General features: G+C 37.7%; 2 protein-coding genes and 1 long non-coding RNA gene across 4 annotated transcripts in view; 1 reads left to right on the top strand and 2 right to left on the bottom strand.

The window, feature by feature from the left end:
* Positions 1 to 4076, bottom strand: part of LOC131790057 (protein-glutamine gamma-glutamyltransferase K-like) — a 30582-nt gene extending 26506 nt beyond the window's left edge. For both annotated transcript variants that reach the window (XM_066166354.1, XM_059107234.2), the window contains exons 1-4: positions 3906 to 4076; positions 1927 to 1974; positions 1322 to 1366; positions 340 to 384 (exon numbers count right to left, since the gene is read on the bottom strand). In XM_066166354.1, the coding sequence (XP_066022451.1) occupies positions 340 to 384; positions 1322 to 1366; positions 1927 to 1974; positions 3906 to 3946 (179 nt within the window). In that variant the 5' untranslated portion in view covers positions 3947 to 4076. The remainder of the gene's footprint in view (positions 1 to 339; positions 385 to 1321; positions 1367 to 1926; positions 1975 to 3905) is intronic.
* A 678-nt stretch (positions 4077 to 4754) lies between these two features.
* LOC131789998 (protein-glutamine gamma-glutamyltransferase K) lies at positions 4755 to 20898 on the bottom strand. Its single transcript, XM_059107175.2, has 18 exons — positions 20456 to 20898; positions 18803 to 18867; positions 17327 to 17368; positions 16686 to 16751; positions 16557 to 16616; positions 15950 to 15993; positions 13482 to 13664; positions 12616 to 12879; positions 11807 to 11937; positions 11383 to 11490; positions 10786 to 10954; positions 10109 to 10247; positions 9320 to 9423; positions 8565 to 8816; positions 7752 to 8036; positions 7422 to 7582; positions 5860 to 5999; positions 4755 to 5434 (listed from the first exon to the last, which is right to left on the bottom strand). Exons 2-18 carry the CDS (start codon positions 18856 to 18858, stop codon positions 5287 to 5289), a joined length of 2352 nt encoding a protein of 783 aa, XP_058963158.2. The 5' UTR covers positions 18859 to 18867; positions 20456 to 20898; the 3' UTR covers positions 4755 to 5286.
* On the top strand, positions 19754 to 22388 carry LOC131790000 (uncharacterized). Its single transcript, XR_009340660.2, has 3 exons — positions 19754 to 20031; positions 20953 to 21032; positions 21811 to 22388. It is a non-coding gene; the product is annotated as an uncharacterized lncRNA (long non-coding RNA).
* The last annotated feature ends 440 nt before the right edge of the window (positions 22389 to 22828 follow it).

The following is a 22828-nucleotide window of genomic DNA, read 5'->3' as shown; positions in this document are numbered from 1 at the left end:
ATGACATAATTGAGAATAATGGTACATGATTACGTTAGCACAATTATGCATGAAATAATCTCGTAATTTATGCCCTGCTCGTGACAAGGAACTTCAAAAATTGTTGCAAGGAAACTCAGTTCATTTTAGTTGACAGTCACAAAACTGATAAAAGATGAGATATATAATCTTTTAAATACTTTTCATTCTTACACAAAAAATACCACGAATTTTAGCATCAAGTGAGTAAGTTTCCTTCTGTTCAACTAAAGTCCTCATCATACAAGACTATTTCAGATTAGGCTAGTCACCTTGAAACCTGTCAAGCCTGTTTCAACCTGTTTATTTTTTACCACTTACAAGGAATTTTGGGACTCATCCGGATGTTCTTCCGTTACCACTGGCCTGAATCAAACAAATAGACCAAAACAAGAGTCATGCCTGTTTAAAAACCATTAGCTGCGCCCATTGTAGGCTTCTGTCAGTTCTTGCAAATTTAATTGTTGCATAGCGAATGTAACGATAAATCAGCTATCGAAAACAAAATAGAATTACATCGCCATCCGCTGCCCACTTGACAATCAGATTTGTTTTTACTGAATGAGAAACTGGTCATTATTTATCGTCTTGGAGGGGATGGGGTCGGAGATTTCCGCACACCCCCCCCCCCCACCCCATTCCTTTAAGCTCTGTAGTATTCTAATAATCCCCACTAATTGAAAGTCAATTTTCCATGGTCCTTTATACTCTGTTAGTGAAAACTAATCCACCCTCTTCTCTTCATGAAAATAACGCCATTCCCCCAAAAAATCTCCCGAGGTGATAAATAATTGCTGATCCTGTAGAAAACGGTAGAAAATATGTAGTGGCTAAAGAGGGATTTTCCAGGAAAAGGGTCCTAGGCTAATCATGTTACTAGCATTGAGGGGACATGTCAAGTTTTTTTTAACCCTTTACATCCTAAAATAAGTATGCATATTCTCTATACTGTTCTCTCTACATTTCTGAAGGTGTTGGAAAGGTGAATTTGTTTAACAATCAAGAGTTAATTCTTTAGTGGGTGATAATTTCCTTTATTCATCATAATGTGTAATGCAGGTGTGAGATAAATTAGATGCAAATCACTCCTAAGGGTCAAATGATTCAGTGATTGCACGTTGCACGTTTTAACCAACTTTTAAGCCCTTTAGTTGTAGTTTGACGTGTCTTTTATTTCTTTAAGACTTCTCCAATGCGAAACTAACCGTTTAATGATGCACTAACAGATGAAACAGACTACTGTGCAATTTACGAATTAAAATTGTACAATGAGCAGAAGCCACCAATAATAAGCAGAGCTTACTCCGTGGGCTGCGATCCATTTGACGGGGGTCCATTTTGTTCGTTTCTATCCGCAAAAAGATGAAGAAGATAGTAAAGTGAGAGAGGAGTTGATTAGAAAAGACAATTGATATTCACATCAATAATTTTTTATTTATATGAATGAGGAATGTCCTCCAATTACAAACCTGTATTCCCTATACAGAATCACCTTAAAGGTAATCCTGTAGTTGTTGTTTCCTAGGTTTTTTTAATTTTTTTTTTCAGTTTTTTTTGTAGTGTTTCCCCGAGAAATTTTCACGCGGCTGGTAAAACTTTACCCCTTGTGCATCCCCTATGTTTGACCGCTGTGTTAAAAAATAATAATAACCTTTCGCAACAGACAAATGCTACCTGAGTGTGACAGCGGAGAACATCGCGAAAAAACGGAACAATAAGTTTTCACGAACGAAACTTGTCACAAGTTAGTTCAATCGTCGAAAAAATATATACATTTGTCTTTAGAGCTAAGTTCCTTTAGTTTCTGTCAACTCTCCTTTTCAGGACCACCCTTACTTAAGGGATCACTCTACACGATCACATTTACCCCTAGGTTCAAACAAACAAACAAACCATAAAGTGTAGTACCTTAAATTGTGGGCTCCTTCAGGTTCAACTCTTTTTCCTCGTCTCTTCCTGTAATTTTTAAGTGAATCAGAAGAATGCAAACTTGAGTTGAGAAATTATGTGGAAGCTTTTTTTAACGCTAAAAGTGAGTTAAAAGAACTGCAGTGTATCAGCTGAAAGTGATTCTTTTTCAATGGCTTTCAAAAAGTTGTTACGAAATCTGCAAAACAACTCAAAAATACTAATCCTAAGTAACGCAAACACACACCGCTCGCTACTACAAAAGTGTCACACTTGACTAACTGCCACAACTGCTCACCCAGAACGCATCAAGACTCTATTTTCAACATTTCCAGTCCTTTTCAATTGTTCTCGCAACAGAACACATGAAAATAACCTAACTTAGCAGAGTTCGCTTTTTTCTAAGACAGTTTGGTAAGATCCGTGGAGTGCCCTGGCTTAAAATGACATGTATGAAAATTATTGTTATTATAATCGTGATAATGTTCATAATTATGATTATTTCATTAACGTTGTTTTCATTCGTGCGTTGTAAAATATCTTGAAGCAAAATTTTTTCTTTCAATCGCGGTATCATCCAACGCTTTTTATCTTGCTTCGGTGCAAAATCGATGAAATGAAGGTAGCCTGAGGTGTATTATTATTTACAGTCCTATCCAGAATTAAAGACCAAGCACCAAGGCTTGAGCCCACTGTAAGAGACCTGCCATTCAATAATCTGATTATTTATTCATTTATCTACAACCCATATAGATAAATGAGTTTTCTACAGTTTTCTTTGCAAATCCCAATAAATCCCTGTTGTCAAGAATTCAGTCATAACAAATGAATTTTTAAGATTCAGTCACTGAGCTATCTACAATAAACTATCCTAGTTGAATCTTCCTAAACAGATACGCTTCAAGGGCGGCTATTGAACAGTGGATAAAATGAATTTAGCACAAACGTGCGTCTTAGGGATGAAATATGTCAGCCATGTTGACTCGTAAACTTGTCTCAAACAGAAATATTAACAGCAATCGCGGTGAGATTAAATGATATGCAAAACTAAATCTAAATATGGGAACTATCATTCGACTATTTACTCGTAAGACAATTCTCAGATGTGTATTTTAAGTATCATTATTTTGTTACATGAAGCTGATTAAAGCGAAGGAACATTTCTCATCCGAGCAAAGAGGGTTAAAGGAATCTGTCTACTCATCATTTTCGCGGAGATAAACATAACACTGTATGCATATTTAAATAAAAAGCAGAATCAATGAGACAAAATTTTAAAATCCAAGCTGTTTGCGTTGCCTACGATTCGAACTTATCATCACTCGGTTTTCGGTTCAGTGCTTCAACGAAGACAAGTTAGGATTAATCAATTACTGTCTTCAAAAGCCCCTAATTTAAATCCCAAAAGCACTTTTCAGTTCATGTAACAGATTGGCAAATCCTAGCGGAGTATTTTGTAGTTCATTGAACTCCAATGACAGTGGGAAAACCGAAAAAAAATGATTGAGCTTAAAACGATCTGTCCTTCACGCAAAGTTGGGTCGGTAAGATGTTGCTAAGCTATGCTAAATGTAAATAAACAATCATGCAAATAAACAATCCCTTTGCCGAAAACTCAAACGCTATCTTTCGCTTAGTTTGATGTCATTATTTCATCTATTCCGTCGTTCAATTTAATCCTTAAAAGCCACTAAAACGGTGTGGTTGATGTTCGGTTCTTTTTAATTGAGAGAATCAAACCCGGCTCCCGACTCAATCATACTGTTATCTTCAGTAAAGCAAATGTAGATTTCACCGTAATCGAGGTGGATACGTTTGACTTGTCAAACAAGTCTAAAAACGATCGTTAGTATGAACCTTCGAGAGGTTTATTCAGGAATCTTGATTTGAGATAGATAATTAGAGATGGCGAAAAAGCTGGATATTCATTCATTTGTCTGAACAACTTAAGGGAAAATGCTACAGAAGAACATACGTACCTAAGCCGAAAACAACCGGCTTGTTCCTCTGGTTGAGCCATAAAAGACTGGTATTTTTTTTATAGCGTTCTTCTTTTTGAACGAAAGGAGACTTTGGTGTAAATCTGTTGTCAAGCAAATTTGACTAGGTTAACATAAGCCAAGTGTGAACCACTATCGAGATTTTCATGTTCATCAGTACTCACTTTTGTGTTTTATTGTTTCTTTATTCAAATTGTGTGCTTTCCTCGGTTGACTGAAACAGGAAAAATAGAACAAGGAATGGGAGAAGTGGAACATGGAACGGAGGAACATCGAACGGTGAAACATGAAACGGAGAAGAGGTAATGAACTGAAAGCACGGATTACAAGGAACAGAAAACAAAGGGACGAAAACTTAAATCGAAAAAAGATTTTTAAAAACAGAGCTCATTTCACGGCAATGATTAGTATTAAGATTATACGGTTAAAACTGGACTCCAGGTTTGGAAAAAGTCAGTTGAAAACTCCTCTTGAACAAACGTCAGAGCACAACTAGCACAGAAAAATTGTCCCTTTGAAAGCATAATTCACTAAAGAAACCCGCAGAGGAGAATCTCGCATTTCGGTCAAAATTATTGTCATTTTTTGGAGCAGCGAGTACTGCAAGAAGCAAAAGCTGTAAAAGACGCCAAATGGCGCAAAACAGAACGACATTTACACTCTCGTGAGCCCCTCATCTCCAATGGTATAAGTGAACTTACGGAGATAATTTGAAAGGTGCGAAGAGTATGCTTTGCGTTTTTAAAGGCGAAGTCAAACAAAAGCGTGGTCGAAGGTGTTACTAATTAGTCACAACTCACAGAAGACAACTTGTATTAAAATATCGCTCTTTAATGTCACATTGACAAGTGTCATATAATTTTAAGTTGGGATATAGCTTGAATCGTTAAAAATTCAAGGTCGCTCAATATGAAGAGCGCCCAATCTCGAGATCGAAACGCTTACAAGAGCGTTAACAAAAATTATGTATCTTGACTGCTTGTACATATGCTCATGTTTAGAAACTTTATAATTTTAACAAAATTTGTATGTTTGCGCACAAGGAAACAAGAAAATTACAATAACTGTTAATCTCACTTACAATTATATCTTGGTGGTTTTCGATTGAGGTTTGAAATCGTTTTAACACCAACCTGGGTTTTGTTTTGTGACTAGCTTATGTTCGGTCTGACACATGCTCGCACCAAGGTCTCACCCTTATCACATAAAACATTCTAGCGAATCACGTTTTGCATCCACACGTTTTCCCACGAAGGTGTTGAGGACGGTTACATGTACTGGACTCAATTTCTTGTTTTCACTTGTGGCAATAAAAAGTTAAATTTTTTTCTGTGTGACACACGATCGAAAGGCACTCTTTCTATTCCTCAACATAAAAAAAGATATTTCCTGACACTCCTGTAATCTCTTGTGAATTAAAGGTGACCGTCAAGTTACGATATCCAGGTCTTTCCGCCGCTTGGAAGGTCGCAGTTACCTCTTTTGTCTCGTTGGCACGCACGGGTCCGCTAAAAAGTAAAAGAAACAAAGCAAATAGTTTGTTGATCTTGAGCTTAAAATTCGGGGTCGGTTCAACGAAAAATAGACATTAAGGCTCTCAAGCGCCCGTGTGAGTGCAAATTTTTCAGACATGCAGCCTCAAGAGCTAATTCAAAAGAATGTTCAAGACTATGTGAAAGGGCTAACGTTTGCATATGAATTTACATGTTCTAAATAAATTTGAAAATTGTATGAAATAAGACTTTGGCTGAGTCCTGCCAGTACAGGCGCCTGAGCACATGCACACGTGTTTCTTTCTCAACTTTTTTTCCTTTTTTCTTTTCCGCTATCCTTAAAATGAAAAGACCATGTCACCACCATTGTAGCTTTGCAGTGCATTGTGTGAATGATATATGACATTTTTCCATTATTCATTAAATCTAGAATATCTTACTTGCAAGCAATTATCAGAGTCTTTGGTTTCAAACGGCTCTCAAAGTGAAACTTTCCTTTCGTCAGGTCAATCGGAAGAGGGTTGTGTATTGATACCGTCACAGTCACTTTTTCATTTAACTTCGGAGACGTTGAAGAAGCCTAAAAATGGCAAAAAACAATTGTAAGGTAATACAGCGCTTTAAATGACCTCCGCAGACTCTTACAATATTATCTGTTAGGCAGCATATCCTGAGGTTTGAATTTAACAGAGCATTGCACTCGCCCTACGCACTTATTGCATATTATTGCATCTATTGTTTAAATGGCTGGGAAAGGAGATGGAGAGTGAATTAGACACTTAGAAATGCTAAGAAATCCATCGACTAGGTCGCTTTGTTTGGGATGTCCACGACAAAATTTTGCTCCCATGGCGCTTTTACAGTAAGTGATCCCCACTGCAGATGACTTACAGTTCCATCTTTTGGATGATTTTCTTCTTACCGAGGGAAACGAAGTTACACAGCGGTCTGCCTTAGTTTTATGCCCGTATCGCCTCTTAGCGCATAGGGCAGCAAAAAAATTCTTTCCATTCTTCCCCATACCGGGCCCACTTCTAGATTTCCCCCTCGTCTTCTGTCTGCTGCAAAGTTTTTTTTAGGTCGGCCTCTCTCCGCTTTGCCTCTGGTGTCCAGTGGATGGCCACTTTTGCAATGCTGTCGGTTTCTCTCCGAAGTATATGCCCGATCCATCTCCATCGTCGTTTTTGAGTTTGGTTTTCATATCTTTAAGATCCAGTAGCTCATTTTTGGAGATAGTTCTTGGCCAAAATATACGGGAGATTACTCGGAGACATATCGTGTGAAATATCGACAACCTTTTAAAGATCGGCCTCTGTCATATGCCAGACCCTAAGCCTTATAAGCAAGGTTGACAGGACACAAATTGTAAATTCGCATCTTTGTTTTCATGTTGTACTGCGCTAACTTCCCGAGGTCTTTCCTTCGATTAAAGGTCCCTTTTGCCTTGTTCAATCGGTTCTGGATATTGCTGTTTATTTCACCATCGCTCTTTATCACACTTCCCAAGGAGGTGAAGGATTTCGTAGGCTTGATTTCTTGATCGTCAGTCGTAATAGGTGATGGATTGGACACATACACCGAGAGTCATGACTTCAGTTTCCTTCAGGCTGATCTTGAGGTCCACTTTATTCGCATACATGTTGAGCTGTGTGGCTTTGTTCTACATCTGACCATGCGTGTGCGAGAACATGGCTACGTTATCAGCACAAAGTCCATATCTTTAAGCGTGCTGAAAAGGGACAACCTTATTCTATGTGTTTCTCTTTGTTGCCTGTCTCATGACCCAGTCGATGGTCAAATTGAAAGGAGAGACGAACTCACACACGCTTGTCTCACACCGGTCTTAATTTAATAAAGTTACTTCACTTCAAAAAAGATATTACATGAAAAAAATTCCATGGAGAAATTTTGATATTTCATTCATATCTGTACAGCAGATGGATATTTACATACGGGTTTAAACTGCGACGGATAAACAAATTTCTAAGACTACCCATTTTACCGTTAAGTTCAGCCCAGGTTTCTTGAATTCCACCACGTCCTGAATGGCAAAGCGCTGATCTGTTTCTTCGACGGTTCCTTTCAGGAACACTTTGATGCTGGCCTCTGCTGCTGACTTACCTATCAATTCAGCGGTTGAAATTTCCAATGTTGCACCTTTTTCTGCAAATAAAAGGTATTACGATAAATAACCATGCCTTACTCAGAACACGACTTTTCGTTGCTCTATGCATCATCCTCAGGCTATGCACAAGTGTTTCAAGTCTTCTTTATTCCTTGAGCTAAAAAAAAGTTTCTATAAAAGCAATCTCTGAAATTTTCACTAAATTACCTTCCCCTGGTTCAAGAACGACAGTGTTCTTAGCTTCCTTTAGTGTACGAGCGGCTTTACCAGTATAAAACACCAAAATGGCTGTAAGATAGCTTGTGACTGTTCTCCTCTCGTTGGATTCGTTCTTAGCAAAAGCAGTAGCCTTGAAGTCTTCTCCAAATTTCACTTCATCGGCTATTTCAAGCCTTTTTGTGACATCTTTTACGGCGGTCTCATATATTTCGAGGTCAGCTTTGGAGCTAAATCTGTTCACAAATTCCACTACACTCCTCTCCTTCTCTGAACCTATTACAGATTTATAACCAATGATTAGAAAAAAAAAATTCACTCGAAGTGAACGGGAGTGCAATATGCTGATATAATTTTTTTCTTTTTCCTTATTCTGTTGCTCTTCCTGGAGGCCAAAATATCGAACCTTCGTTGTTTATAAGTGCATTTTTCCTCTCCTTGGAGAAGAAGGAAGGTGTAACGAAGTAGGAAACGTTTTGGGTCAAATTATCTTGTCTGATTATATTTCCGCTAATTCAAATTCGTATTATAATCACGTAAAATTATAGATGACCTCACATAGCACAACTGATAAACTTCCTTCTAGCTTATTAACAGCTCAATAGAACAAGTCAAACAACGAAAGAACACTTAGTTTGGTTTTCTATTCAATTCGTCTCAAGGGAAACCCTGGGAAGTTTGCAAGTTAGCCGCGAGTTTTCCTAGCTTTCGTACAAACATATGGCGAACAGAGGTCACTTAAATGTGACACGTGAAGTGTTCTTTACAGATTCTACGGCCAACCTTGCATGTTACTGAGAATACCTTCTGGATGTTTGTAGCGACGTGTAATATCTTGTCTTTCTCCATTCGTGCCAGGCTTTAGAGTACTGATGTTCTTGCCAATAACCATCTTATCAGTTTGAATAGCCCTCATTTCTCCGCTAAATAAGAACGGAACCTCCCAATAAACTTTGTCAGCGTTCACTTCGGCGAAGATGAAGCCAGTGTCATAGTTGAGGTATACCTCTCCATTCTTAATGGCATTAACTGAGGCAGGTCCACACTGGTAAAAGCCTACACAGACATGAAGGAAGGTTTTTTATTACTCGAGAGAAGATCAATAGACGAGACCAAATTCCTCATAGAGGCTCTACAATGCCTTTCAATTGCACGAGTGTCTTAAAAACCAAAACACATCCTAAGATTAGAGTTTTTGTTTAGGAAACATGTCTTCCGTTAATTTGGGGCTTTTCTATCAAGAGGGAAAGAAATATTACTATATGACCTCTCAAACCGAATCTCAAATACTTTGGGTCGTAGTAAACAAACCATAGAACAATAGGAGTAAATTGCTTTGCAAAGGAAACAACAGGGACCCATTGACTAAGTTCCCGATGAAAAATGCAAGAGAATTTTGGAGACAAAAGACGCTCGTGACGATAAAACATGGCTTATTACGAAACAAAACAACGAGAAATATGCGTGAGAAAGGCATTTGCGAAATGACAGGAAAAAAGAAAAAATGCTTGTAAAAAAGGAAAAAAATTTTTTCCATTTTTTTTTTCCTTTTGCCTTACCTCCACTTTCTTCCTGAGGTGTCCCGTCTATCGCTTGCCAGCCATCATGACCATCAGGAAGGTCAACGCGTTTGAACCAACACTCGTTCCACACGTGATAGTTCCTGTAAAATCAATACGCACTTATTCAACAATTAGCTAAGGCTTAGATACAGCGATGTGGCAGACATGTTGACCTGATGGTTAGTACCCTGAGCGCTAAGCGAGCAGGGCGGGTTCAAGACCGGGCAAGGACAATCAGTGTTGTGATCTTTGGCAAGACACTCTACTCTCCACTCTTGATCATGAGCTCGAGTGTAAATGAGTACTCACTTATTGACAGAGCATCCTGACAAAATACTGGAAGTAAGCTTACGATGGACTAGCAACCCCTGTAGGAGGAATAAGCATTACTCCAAATCGCTTCATGCTACAGCAGTCAAAATAAACTCCGGCTCCACTTATTTCGACGGCAAACTTTGTCAGTATTTTTAAGTACAGTGATAATAATAGTAGGGAGTATATGAAAACCACAACGGCAACGGCAACGGGAATGTCACTAAACAAAAGATTTAAAGAGCAGAACAATGACTATACACGTGCGTTGTAAATCTTTTAAATTTCTTTGCGTCCTCTGTAAATCAACAAAGCAAAACCAAATTTTGTCTAATCGACTTTAGAGTATCGCGAAATTTGTGGGTAAAATATAGGTACATTTTTAGCTAACGTTGTCCACGGCGTCGCCATCGTCGTTTCTTAGTCTCCCTTGATAGTGACTTAGATAGTTTTTTTACAATGCGCCGTGCCTACCATACGGAATCTTCATTGTGGCTTGTATCGGGTCGTCCATCCGCATCAAAGTGGTAATCAATCGTCAAACTGCTGTCTGTGTCGTGGGCAGACTCAAAGTTTGTGACACTTCTGGTCGGTATTCCTAACGCTCGGAGCACTAAAACACATTGAAGCTACATAAATTCAGATGACTCTGCCATCTCGGTTTAGATACTTATGTTTGACCTAATAAATTTGCGTCTGTCTATTACGCATATCAGAGGGTGGAGCATTATCATGGAATACGATATTCTGCTAACTATAATTGTCATGAAATGATGGCGTTTAGCTCTCTTGATCTGATTTTAAATTGTCTCCTCTTATTAGTACACCTTTTAATTGTAAGTTATTCCAGATAATTTAGTGTCATGAAGTACCCTTCAGCAGATAATTTTGCATATTATTACACTTAATATGTGACACAGTGTAAGTAAGGCGACAAAAGGCCTCATGTGAAGTACTTCTGGGACGTAAAGGGTTATAAAATTTAGTTCAAACAGTTTTGCGTCCACAAGACGGAAATGAATCATCACAGAAGACGCCTGTTCGCAGACTTTCCTTTTTCCCAGATGCGTTTGTAGCTCTCTTCTGATTCGTACACAGGCTAAATCATTAACTGTGACAAGTTTACATTCAAAATACTGCAGCTTACGTACATGATGTTAGGATTCCAGAGAACACCCAGCATTGGCCATATTTAACTATATCTTTCTCTTTCCAAAACTGCTCCAGAATTGCAATACTCCCACTCCATTCCCAGGGTGCAGTTCCGTCTTCAAAATCTTCCGGATCACCCCAATTACCCTCCAAGAGGGTTGAATTTACCTGTGATGATACGAAGGAAGATCTCAAAGCTGAAACTATCGAGTCTTCACGCACACGATATACACGCCTCCCATTAGCTAGCCCGACTATCTTTCCCGCGACCTGCTTCCAAAATTCGAGAAATACATTTTGGTTTCACCTATCACTTTGAGGGAGGGTGAAAAACGACCTCTCCAGAAACAACCGCAGTATTATTTGACTTTTTTCAGATAACGAACAATGTCTTCTTGTTAACAGGAGATGTCAAAGAGATGTCAAAAAACAGAGCTCGAAATATTTCTGCTGTCTTTGTTTATGAGAACATTTATCATTAAAACATGCTCTCTGGTCCTTGTTTAAAGTGACGAGAAATCGCGTCCTCAATGCATGGCGCACAACAAGATCATTGAACGTGATTGTAATGATAACTACATGCATGTAACTCCCACCATGTGTGTCATTTTCCTAACCACGTGAATAACATTGGACATCGCGGTAACGGAGAGGCCGGCCTTCTTCAACAGGAACAAAGCCGAATTTAAAGCTGCATCATCAAACTAAACGTGAAAGAAGAAAAGGAAAACCATGAAAGAAAATCAAACCACAATGCGACCTCTACTGAGGTAACACGTTTGATTCGGTTAAACTAAACGCGGGTGCTGAATTGCGCATCAAGGCAACTTGTCATAAAAGACACATCGAAGAGAAAGCTATTGTTCTTTTCTTTTAAACAAGCTGGGTGACAAATTTATTTACTAGGCGCTCCGTAAAAGTCGCATTTAATGCAAAGCTATCCCCCCCTTCCATCCCAGCCACATTCTTTTTACACCAAATTTGAAATAAACTTGAAGTGTTTGACATATTGTTACTGACCTGTCCGAAGTTCCATGGAAATCCGGAAAACCTCTTCCAGCTTCCTCTCCAAATAGAGCCACTTTCCCTTAGAACATATTCATCAGGATCCAATTCAAGATCGTCATTCTTCTCCATGTACACCACATCATCTGCAAAAATAACATCATTATCATTGCACATCCTGACAGCTGTAAGGTAATTTACATTCCCTCCACTTATGTTCAAAGCGCATGCAAATAAACACTTATCTGAGCGATTTCTCAAAAAGAAAATAGTGAGAATAAAAAGTTTAATTTTATTGTCAAGATCGGCAAATATTCCTCTAATAAAGTGCGATTGTCCGATACTTTATTTAAGGGTTTCAATGGGGTTAACTGATAACCGTAAAACGGTCAAATACGTTAACCGTTAGGCGTACCTGAAATTGACAAAATTTAACCTTTAGGCGTACAAATTGACAAAATTTAACCGTTAGGCGTACAAATTGACAAATTTTAACCGTTAGGCGTAAGAAAGGTAACTGTACTAAAAAAAAATTTTGGTGATAACAATGAATTGACGTCAACCGTAAGTCGTAAGATGGCCAAAATTTTTATAACCGTTAGCTGTAAAAGTCAGCGCCTCATTGAGACCCTCTTATTTCCTCTACTTCGGTATGAAACACCTTGCTATTTTACTCACTACTGCTGTTCTTTCTATTCGGACTTTGTAATGATTCCCAAAAACTGGCTCGTAATGGCTTTCGTTATATAATTTTTATTTCTGTTTTTCTAGTGTGAGTTGCTCTGTGATTTTTAGTTTCATCAATTGCAAAGAATTTTAGTTACCTTGACACCACGCATTGAATAAGATGCAAATCTGTTCTTCTTCATGTTTGTATCGATATAGCGACACGTCCCCTGAGGAATCTTTTGATTTTGTCTCCACCATCAGTTCATAATAGCCAATCGCAGCATTCACAGAGGGCATGACTAACAAACGAACTGTATTTCCATTTGTTTGTTTGACTTGCATTCCCCATTTGGACGATACGAGTTCATCTCGAATTTTGACTCGCTCGATCCCTCCTTTGTTTTCCTGAGGATTATCACCTATGGTTGTGGTATAAATGCGTTATTGACCAAGAGTGAGTCAACACACCTAGATATTGGTCAATTAATATACCTGAAAAAATTACGCGTTTCTGATTGGCTGAAGTCGAGTGCATTCTCATGTAGCACGAGTGCAAAGTTGTAACACGGGTGCAAATTACAAATAGCGCCCGCACGCTTTCAAAGTTTCGTCTATCTTGACTTTCTGTGATGCTTTTTCAGGTACATTATTAACAGGTAATGACATGATTTCGCTTGAAAATTGGTGTAATCAGCACTTGTAAACTTTTCAAAGACTACAAACTACATTTGTTCGCCCTACGGGCTCGTGCAGTTTTGTTGTCTTTGAAAAATTTACTCGTGCTTATTAACACCTAATTGCACTCAAAATCATGTTGTTACCTATACTAATTGAGAAAAAGTAGAAGTTCACAAAAACTTAAAAGATTTAAGGAAACAACTTTTTACTAACATTATTACTTTCCCTCGCAGTACAAAAGGTTTTCGAGATGCGTTTGTCTATAAGCAAGGCTACTTATTGCTGAAAACTAAATACTAGGTATGAAAAATGTAGATATTTCCAGGTCAGTCGACAACATTACCAGTGACAAATTGCAGTATGATAACATCAGCCTGAGGTGAGAACTCTCTGTTAAACGTTACTGTGACGTCAAACGCCTGTCCTCTTCGGAGAATCAGTTTTTTGATCTCATATTCGTCAGTCTTGTGAGCCTTTCTGTTTTCAGGTTTATGCAAATCCACTTTCTCTGCCTTCAACTGATTGGCTGAAAGGTAATAGTGGGAACCAAAATATATCATTTGCCCTTTTTGAAGATTTATATCGAATAATTACTTTGGCCTCAATCTGCCTGGACCATTTGGTTGGACTATTAACTTTCGATTAAGATTAATATATAATTTCTCTTTACGCTATCAATACACTCTCCAGTGAGTAGGTGATGAGACTAGACAGGCGTATCAGTCAGAAGTGGAAACCAGAAATAAAATCAAAAGCCCCCACTGAACCTTTTTACAGAAAGCTACGTTAACTCAGAAAAGTTGGAAGTGAAGATTACTGATAAAACACTGGCATTTTATTGGGTTGAAATCAGAATCGTTGTCAAATGATCCCCGTGTCCTATGGCTTGAGATGAAAACTGTCAGAGATAAAGCAATCTCGGTTGAATCCTTATCGTTTAGCTTACACAGATTTAATTTATCGGCAGGTCGGCAAAACATACGAGTTAATATCGCTTCTTTCAGTCTCACTCTCTTAGAGAAGAAATTTAGAAGCCAAATTGGTATTTACAAATCAAGAGTGCCTCGTTTTTCGAGGCTCTCTTTCTAGCGGAGTCAGAAAAACTTTAGAGAAACTGATATTGTTTAAAACTTAATATTTGCAATAAAGATATTTATTTCCATATCGTTCTCTATCTTTGCTTCAAAAAATGAAAGGAAATAAATCCCAGTGCTTTTAAATTTTGATATCTGCGAGTTTTAGGAGTCTCGTGGAAATTCTACCATCAATTTTTTTTTCAGAATAGTTGTTAAGCTTTATGCTAAAAACCAAGAGATTATAAACTCTTTGTAATATTTTGTCACAAACTTAGTCGTGCTTCTCATTTGTATCGGATCAATGAGTGATAAAAAGAAGGTTAATACTTTAACATATCTGTTTTTGAGTGATGGTAGAGGCTTATGGCACAGTCCAGACTTCACAAAGCACCATTTTAGGACGAAAGAAACGACTGAACTAGTCGAAATCCGGAAAAAAATACCTGAGGAATGTTGTTTAAGCATGATGAATTCTTTGTCCTGGATGTTCAATAATCAGAGACGCCGAATTCGTGGAGCGATTTACACCTTTCTCTTACAAACAGCACTTTAAATAATCGGCCGCCTTAATATTTTCATCTGTGGTTACTCGCTTAAGGATTATCGGTTTTCCCGGAGTGGCGGAGTACCTGCCAAAAGGCGACTTTAAAAAAAAAAAAACAACGCTTTTTAAATGATTACCACTCGCCTAGATCAGGCTCAGTAGGTCTGTTCAGTTCTTTAGAAGGCTTTTTCACAAAGAGTCGCCTTTCGACACGTGACACAAAATTAAAGCCGACTTGTCGAAGTTCATTAATCGATATGCACACTACCTGTGTGATAAGAAATTCTAGAATCTACTTATCTAACCCGGATAGGTGAACGGCCCACCATACAACACTTTCATGTGCTTAACATATTATTTTCCTTAACCTTGATAAACATTTTGTGAGCTTAACCTCGACTTCAACTTATAATTATGTCAGGTATCGACTTTCCTTTGGAAGCTTTCACCCATTTGTTTACGTGCTTGTTATTCAAAAGTATGTGAAGTATCAGAGCAGAACATCCAGTTTGAATATTTAAAGTTACAGGCATATGCGAGTTATTGAACCCCAAAATACGAACTTTCAGGCAGTAAAATGAACTCAGGTTTTTTTAGGCTAATTCTACGATATGTTAGTGATGTTCTATGACAATGGAATCCGACAAAAATTCAAGATTTCAGTCACTTGCTACAATGCGCTTTTTATTCGCGAAAGTTTCGTCACAGGATTTCCTGATATATTCTCGAACAAACTAATTAAATCAAAGTGAAATCTAACTTGCAAATCTATCTTGAAATCTTAACGCGAGAATACAACTCAAAACCCAGCTCAAAGTTGCTCCTAAGTTCATTTAATATATTGAATGGGTGACAGAAACGTATATAATACGGGCGTAGAATCATATATAACAATCTCTAACCCTTTCACATTTATGTTTAAAGCTTATTTCCATTTTTTACGTATTTGTTGTTGGAGAAGGCGTCGCCATCCCAATGCAGAACACCCAGTTTGAATACTTTAAGACAGAGGCTGACGAAAGCGATGAAACGCCAAAATTCAATGGCAATTATGTACCAAACTCGGTGTGTTAAAAGGAAAATAATGCTATCAAATGCAGGGTTTGAAAATAAATGAGCGCATCTTGTGCGTTACCTATTGAACCCTCGGAGTCTGAATAAATCTTATGAAATAAACCAAGCCTTTCAAACCTCGTTCTCTTAAATTTCCATGTGTCAGGACAGCGTTAGGCTTCCTATGAAGAGAAGAAGTAGCTCTGTTCATATTAAGTAGAGGTGAAATGTTAGAAAAGCCGCGATCACGAAACTGGCGTCGCAATTTTGGTTTAGTGGAAGTTCAAGGTCCCTTACTGTGCACAATTAGTTTTGTTTTTGACGCTCAAACATTTTGGCTGAATAGCTTGACGAGAGGTGTCTAGAGGTCTGATAGATCAGCATAATTGAATGTCACTGAACGTTGCGCACGATTAGGTTAACAAAAGACCTTATGATAGCCTTTGAAACCTGTCACCTTTTCCAACTTTGTTCTGTTCGAAATTAAAACAAAATTGCGCTTGACAATGTAAATTGGTTAAGACTGTATTCTTGGATGAACACCGATGGTGACCCAAAAAAGAGAAAAAAAAAAAAACCAAACCATTGTTTTCTCGTGAATGGCTAACCCTCGAAATTTTTATCTTTTCGGAATTTGTCGCGGCTGTTTACTGCTGCCATAGTGGCTCACAAACATGATATTAGTGACTGTAAAAGGCTTGATTCCAAAGCTGTTACAAGGTAGTCTAGATCTGTTAATACTTACGGTTTGTTGTTGTTGTTAACTGGTTTTATTGGTTTTGGCTGGATTACAACCGGTTTTTCCCTGTTCAAAGAGAATCAAATCATAAGAAAGGAAATTGGAAGACTGTGGGAAACAAAGGACGGTACATACGGTGTTGCAGTATAATTCTCGTTGACTGTATTTTCTGGTTTAGGCTGAGTTATCACCGGGTCTACCCTAAAAAAAAATAAAAATAAAGCCTGAAGGTGAAATCATGAGTTGCCGCTCAACTTGAAACGGGTGAACTGATGAAAATAGCCCAGCGAATGATCATGAGTCGAATGGGAAGAGTAAACATCTCAATCTGTGAAATATTAGGCTAAAGTTAGCGAACTTATAGAAAAGCTGTATTGTGGTAACAGTTTCGTTTGCAGAGTTTGTGTAAATTTTGGATTTTATAAATCAAGGGCCGGTAGTTGGATGCGACTGAGCGCTAACAGAGGTTTTTGATTTAAAGTTTGTTTACACTTTTCGAGCGCGAGGTATTGATGGTAGTCAAAAGTCTGGCCAAATGAAGAAGCCCAAATAAAACAAAGTGAAATGTCCGTAAAAGCTTCAAAATCAAGTGACACAACCGTTGGTTAGCTCTATCGTGTTTTGAGCAATTGATCTTCAGTCAGAATTTGACAATTCCGTATTCTTGCGATGAGTATTTCCATTTCTTATTAGTTACAAATTCTTAATACTACTCCCATATCTACAGCATAACACTCGTTAAAAATTTAATACAAACTGTCAACGCCTACACTTACGGTGCTCTGGGGCTATCCACTGGCTCAATGGACCGCTCATTGCTGCATAAAAGAAGGTACAAGAGATATGAAAGACTTAGAAAGGTGCGGGAAATAAGACATTTACTGGGCCCATTTTCACATAACCCCCCTCCCTCGAGTAACAAGAGAGCAAACTCCCGCCTTTACGCGTGACCAAACAGAGACGAGGAAAATAAGAACCTGGATAGGACGTCTTGTCTTTGCGGACTGCACAATACCTTCAAGCTACTAAATTTTCTTGAAGGTTATTTGAATTTCATTTTCGCTTTTTCTCTTCGTTATCTTATTGCTAATGAAACAGAAAGCTTGAAATGGTAACATGTGTACTGTTAAGAATGTTTAACGGCTGTAAGGCTTCAAGTTCAGTCAAGGATCATTCATAGTTCATTATGAAACAGAATGCAAATTTTCTCTTGAAAGTGCATTGTTAATGATGTTTATTGCATTGTCCATTATTTGATTGTTGTACTTAAACGCGGGGAGGCAGTTTTTCACAAGCGAGCTAAACGTCATTAAATAAATTTGACTAGTAGTTTTCAGCTTCACTTAACACTGACCAAAAATTTCAAGAGTTTTATCAAAATCTATAATTCCTTTTTTTTTCTTTTTTGGAACGAAGAAAACGTAGCATTTGCGAATTGTTCTCTATTTCAAATATGATATTTACATCTATCTACTTGTGCAAATTTGGTACTTATCTAGAACTAGTAATCAACGACTGTGTGACTTATGATACTTGGTCGAGCCCCTCCAGTCGCTTGACGTTTATTTAAGAATGGTTTTCTTCTTTTAGAGGTCTAAATATTAATTAGAATGAAATACTCTAGACCTCGTTCGTAACATTCAGCGCATTTAGAAATAGCGACCTTTATGATCTACAGCCCAGCTAAACTGCAACTATCGTACATAATACAACTAGGTAACGTGTTCATATTTATAACTATTACCAGGATATCGAGTAGAACATCCTATAACTAGTATCTAAAGTGCTCTTTGAAATACGTGGCTATTTTCGAAGAAAAACGTTGAATGATGTTTTGTTTATACTACGCGGTAATATTCTGGGGTAAAAGCGTCCGAGTTTTTTTCATCGATATCGCACTTGCTTGCCTTTCATCCTGAAATAGTCCGGCTAAACTATTTTAAACTGATCCATATTTAGGTTAATTCTCTTCGAACAAGATGCAAAAATTGGTCTCGTATCTCTCATGATCATTGTTTACTAGTCATTCATGAAGTGAATAATTCAGCCCACATCGTTTCGCTGAATCGAAAATAATTATACAAGAAAAACCAAACCAAATCATCTTAAAATTATACGCGTCTCTCCTGCGTTATGGACATGCGTTCGGTTGCATGGATATAATACAGTGCTGTTTCGAGTTTCCTTGATTTTTAATCGCAAACAAAGCTTAGTAAAGCCTAATTTACAGAAAGAAAAGTATATTGAGATACCTTCCAAAACAGTTACAACCGCCACTGGAAGAGCTGGATTCTTGTTGCTGTGCCATATAGCAATTCTATCAGAAAAAGAGAGACCGCTAATTGTAAACATCACATTTAAAAAGTAAGACATGAGTAGTTGCTAGAAATTTCGAGTAGATGGTTGCCGAGACAAGGGACACACAGGTTTCCTTTTCAACCGGAAAATAGAAAAATCATCAGGGGGCATAGCGTTTTCATTCTGCTGGAACGAAATCATGTTATATTTTGGAATTGAAGTAGTAGCTTCGAGCAAGTACGAGTTTGTTTCGATGAGAAAGCGAGGAGGTTCAGTGCACCGCTTACTTGCTAAATAAAAAAAACCGCTCCAGTGAATACACGTATACTTACAGTTGAATATAAACTAACTAAAAGAGGAAGCAAATGTGAGCTGTTTTCTACCGGCCATCACATGTATATGCTTGTTGTCATAGTCTCCAAGGAGATTGAAAAAATAATATTCAAAAACAGAAGTGTCATTAGGAGCTCCAGACAAAAGAGACTGTTAAGGAAATTGTAAATGTGTAAAAAATAAATTGCCCTTTCTTTTTGCGAGCTATTCAGGTTTTCCTTAAAAGCATTTCTGTTCAATTTCGTCCCAGTTTCTTTGTTGTACATGTTAATTTTGATAAAAAGAGCGTTAGGGACTAATTAACAAATGTAAAAAGTGAATGCATTGAATAAAACATGTTTCCTTTCCATGTGGCCTGTGAGTGTGACGGGGGACAATACGGTTACTTCCCATCACACCTTGCGCTCCTACGTCGGCGACCTATATCGGCTGCTTGTTTCAAACAAATAGTCAGTTGTAATGCTACGTACACTATTCCCTTGGAACTACACTTAAATTTTCAACCTGATTGCCTTGTTTCGATTTAGGTAACTTTGGTTGCGATCACAATTTGTCGGAGGGATGGGGGGGAGGGGGGAGGGGGGAAGCAAGGATCACCGCTTCGATCGAGCTACAGGTTTGTGGAAGGTATTTTGCGAGTTGGGCTTTAACGATGGCTCAAGTTAAGGCCTGGGTTTTATCTTGGTTCGAGACCCCCTAGCAGAGTTTCATGCCATTCAATCGAAGAGCGGTAACATGGCGGCCGATCTACGATTAGAGCGTTCACGTTTTCGAGGAAGTTAAGATCGATTTCTAGCCTAAATATTTCAGAAGACGCTGTTTTTTCGCAGATGTCAGATTTACAGTTGAGGTGAGTGTTGTTTTTGTGTTGTTTTTCAGAAATTAGCTCTAATTTGCTGTAGCTGCGAATTTACTAACACGTACACCATTAATTAAGAGCGTTCGAGGAAAATGCATTTTTTTGGTTTACTAAACAAGGGATCCAATTTTTTTTAGTATACTTGGGAAATTTTCATTCTCATCAGTATGGGATGAGCGTAAAATTAATAAACTTCGATGTGTAACCTTTCCCATAGAGTAGATCACATTTGTTTGTTTATCAAATCTGAATACAGTGGTACGTTCAATCCCAAGTCAAAAATTTCACAGTGATCTGCAGCACAACACTTTTCTCGGCAATATATGAGCTATGAGCTTCGACAAAGAGAATTTATCAATTAAGCTACAATGCTTGTACTTTTCGAATTAATGAGGAAAATAAAAGCTATACTTACACAGGTGTGTTCTTACAGTCATGTACAGCGAAAAATAGACTTTGGTTGAATCGATCACGAGAGACTTGTCAAAATGAGTGGTCGGTTTTAACCTTTGATGACAAAGGCTCAAGTTACATTCCAAAGACTAGTGATATGCCCATGACCAAAAAAAAAATTGTTTTTAATCATACTTAACAATATTGTTTATTATACTTTTTTTTTGTGAGTCCTTCAACAAAGAGAATTTATCAATTAAGCTACAATGCTTGTACATTTTGAATTAATGAGGAAAATAAAAGTTATACTTACACAGTTGTGTTCTTACATGTACAGTGAAAAATAGATTTTGGCTGAATGGATCACGAGAGACTTGCCAAAATTAGTGGTCGGTCTTTAACCTTTGATGACAAAGGCTTAAGTTACATTCCAAAGGCTAGTGATATGCCCATGACCCCCCAAAAAATTGTTTTTAATCATACTTAAAAGTATTGTGTATTATACTTTTTTGTTTACAGCAAATACTGTTGACATCCAACAACACTGGAATCTGGTGAAGTGTTGTGGGGTCTTATGAAGAATCAGAATAAGCTGGAAGGTATAAATCCTATTATAAATATTATTGAACATAACTGACTGAATGACCATCAAAGAAATGCTTACATGTGGCTGGATTGGCTATGTAGGTGTCATCTAATTATCAAGAGATGGCACCTAGAGCTGGTCAATGTTTTGAGGTGGTTTAACTTTGACCTTTCTGAATTTTCTGCAATGAAAATACTTTTTTTTTTTGTTTGAGCTTGCCTTCTGATCAGTAACTGCAAGTTATATTACTGATTAAGAATGACTGTCAACTTGGTTATGAAACTGAGTTAGATGGTTTTTTTTTAATGATCTTTTCACCAGTATGAGAGGGCTGTACATGTTAGAAAACATATTGATATGGTTGAATCTTCAGGCACTACATTTAATTTGCTGGTGTGTAAAGCAACCTAGAACGTACTTGTTTGTTTTTCAAATACATTGGTGTCTACTCCCTGAGACTTTGAATACTCTTTTAAAACCTGCCCAGCATTGGTTGGTGGGACACTTGCCTCTTGTCTGTTGAATGGTACTCCTTGACAGTGACATCCAGCAGCAGCTGCTAAAGGTCCCCATCCAATGTTGTGAGAACATGCAACCTCTTTTGTTGCTTTGGTGTATTGTTGACCCTTTCCTTTGCTTTATTGATGATATTGAAGCATTCCATTGTTCTTTGCCTTGCAAATGATATATACTGAGCCCGGTGAAGGCCTACATAATTTTTTTTAAAAAGAATTTTCACATTCTTTATTAATTTTATCTTTGCTTTACAATTTTTTTCTTTGCATTAACAGGTGATTCCTTCTTTGTTAACCCAGCCTCAGGAACCAGGGATATTACTTCACCAAAGGACTTTCCCAATCACTCCTTGCTTACTTTGCCAAATTCTTTTTAGATCACTGTCCCAAAGTTTTTCACCTCCTTCTGTGTTTGTTTGGAAATCTTTTTTGCTAGTCAGTTCTTTTGTTTGATTTTTAACATCTGTAAATGGCTCCTTCTTGTTCACTGCACAGCATGTATTTTTCTCATAAAAGATACTCTCTATTGGAGTTGTTTCAATAAAGCATTAATACTGTGCAGGGTGTTAATGCAAAATGCCATTAAGTCTACAAAAGTCTCTTTGCAGGGTTGATTTACCCAGGGCAGTTTGCTGCCAGCTTTCAATGGTAAATGTTTTTAGCTACTTCCTCTTTTTTTCAGTGGTGACCACTGATCTTGTGAAATTAGGTGATCTATGGCCTTATAATTCTTTAGAAAAAAAACTTATCAGTGATAGGGAATTTTGTTTGTAGTTGATGTTGCTTTTTTTTCTATCAGTAAGTATTTGGAATAAACACTTTTGCTGACATCTTGATGAAGATATTCTTTGAAATTTTCCTTGTACAGCCAATACCTCTCTTCCAGATGCCAGCTTACGCCTTTCCTGACTCATTATCATATCTTGCTATTTTTTCTTATTTTTTGGCAAGGGAAATTGCCCCCATAACTTAACATGAGCAAATCAGCGTGTCAAACTGAAATTTGAAAAACTGACTGATCGTTGATAAACTGACTTGGCAGCCATGGCAAGAGAAACATTTGGGATTTTTTATGTAAAGGCTGTCGTATATTTGACTCCATAGGAAACCACAAGCCATATAATGCGTTCCACGAGTGGAAAGTGCAAAAAAACAAAAGCAACTACAAATCAACACAAATTTTTAATCATCATTGAAGTATTTCAGCGTTCCTCGAATTACAAGAGTCGCAAACATACTGTTCTAGAGCGCCAAATAATAAACTAAGTCAGTTATTTAAGCAGTATCACTTTTC

Source organism: Pocillopora verrucosa, chromosome 1 (assembly GCF_036669915.1).
Source record: "Pocillopora verrucosa isolate sample1 chromosome 1, ASM3666991v2, whole genome shotgun sequence".
NCBI lineage: Eukaryota > Metazoa > Cnidaria > Anthozoa > Scleractinia > Pocilloporidae > Pocillopora > Pocillopora verrucosa.
This window is presented reverse-complemented; position numbering and strand designations above follow the sequence as displayed.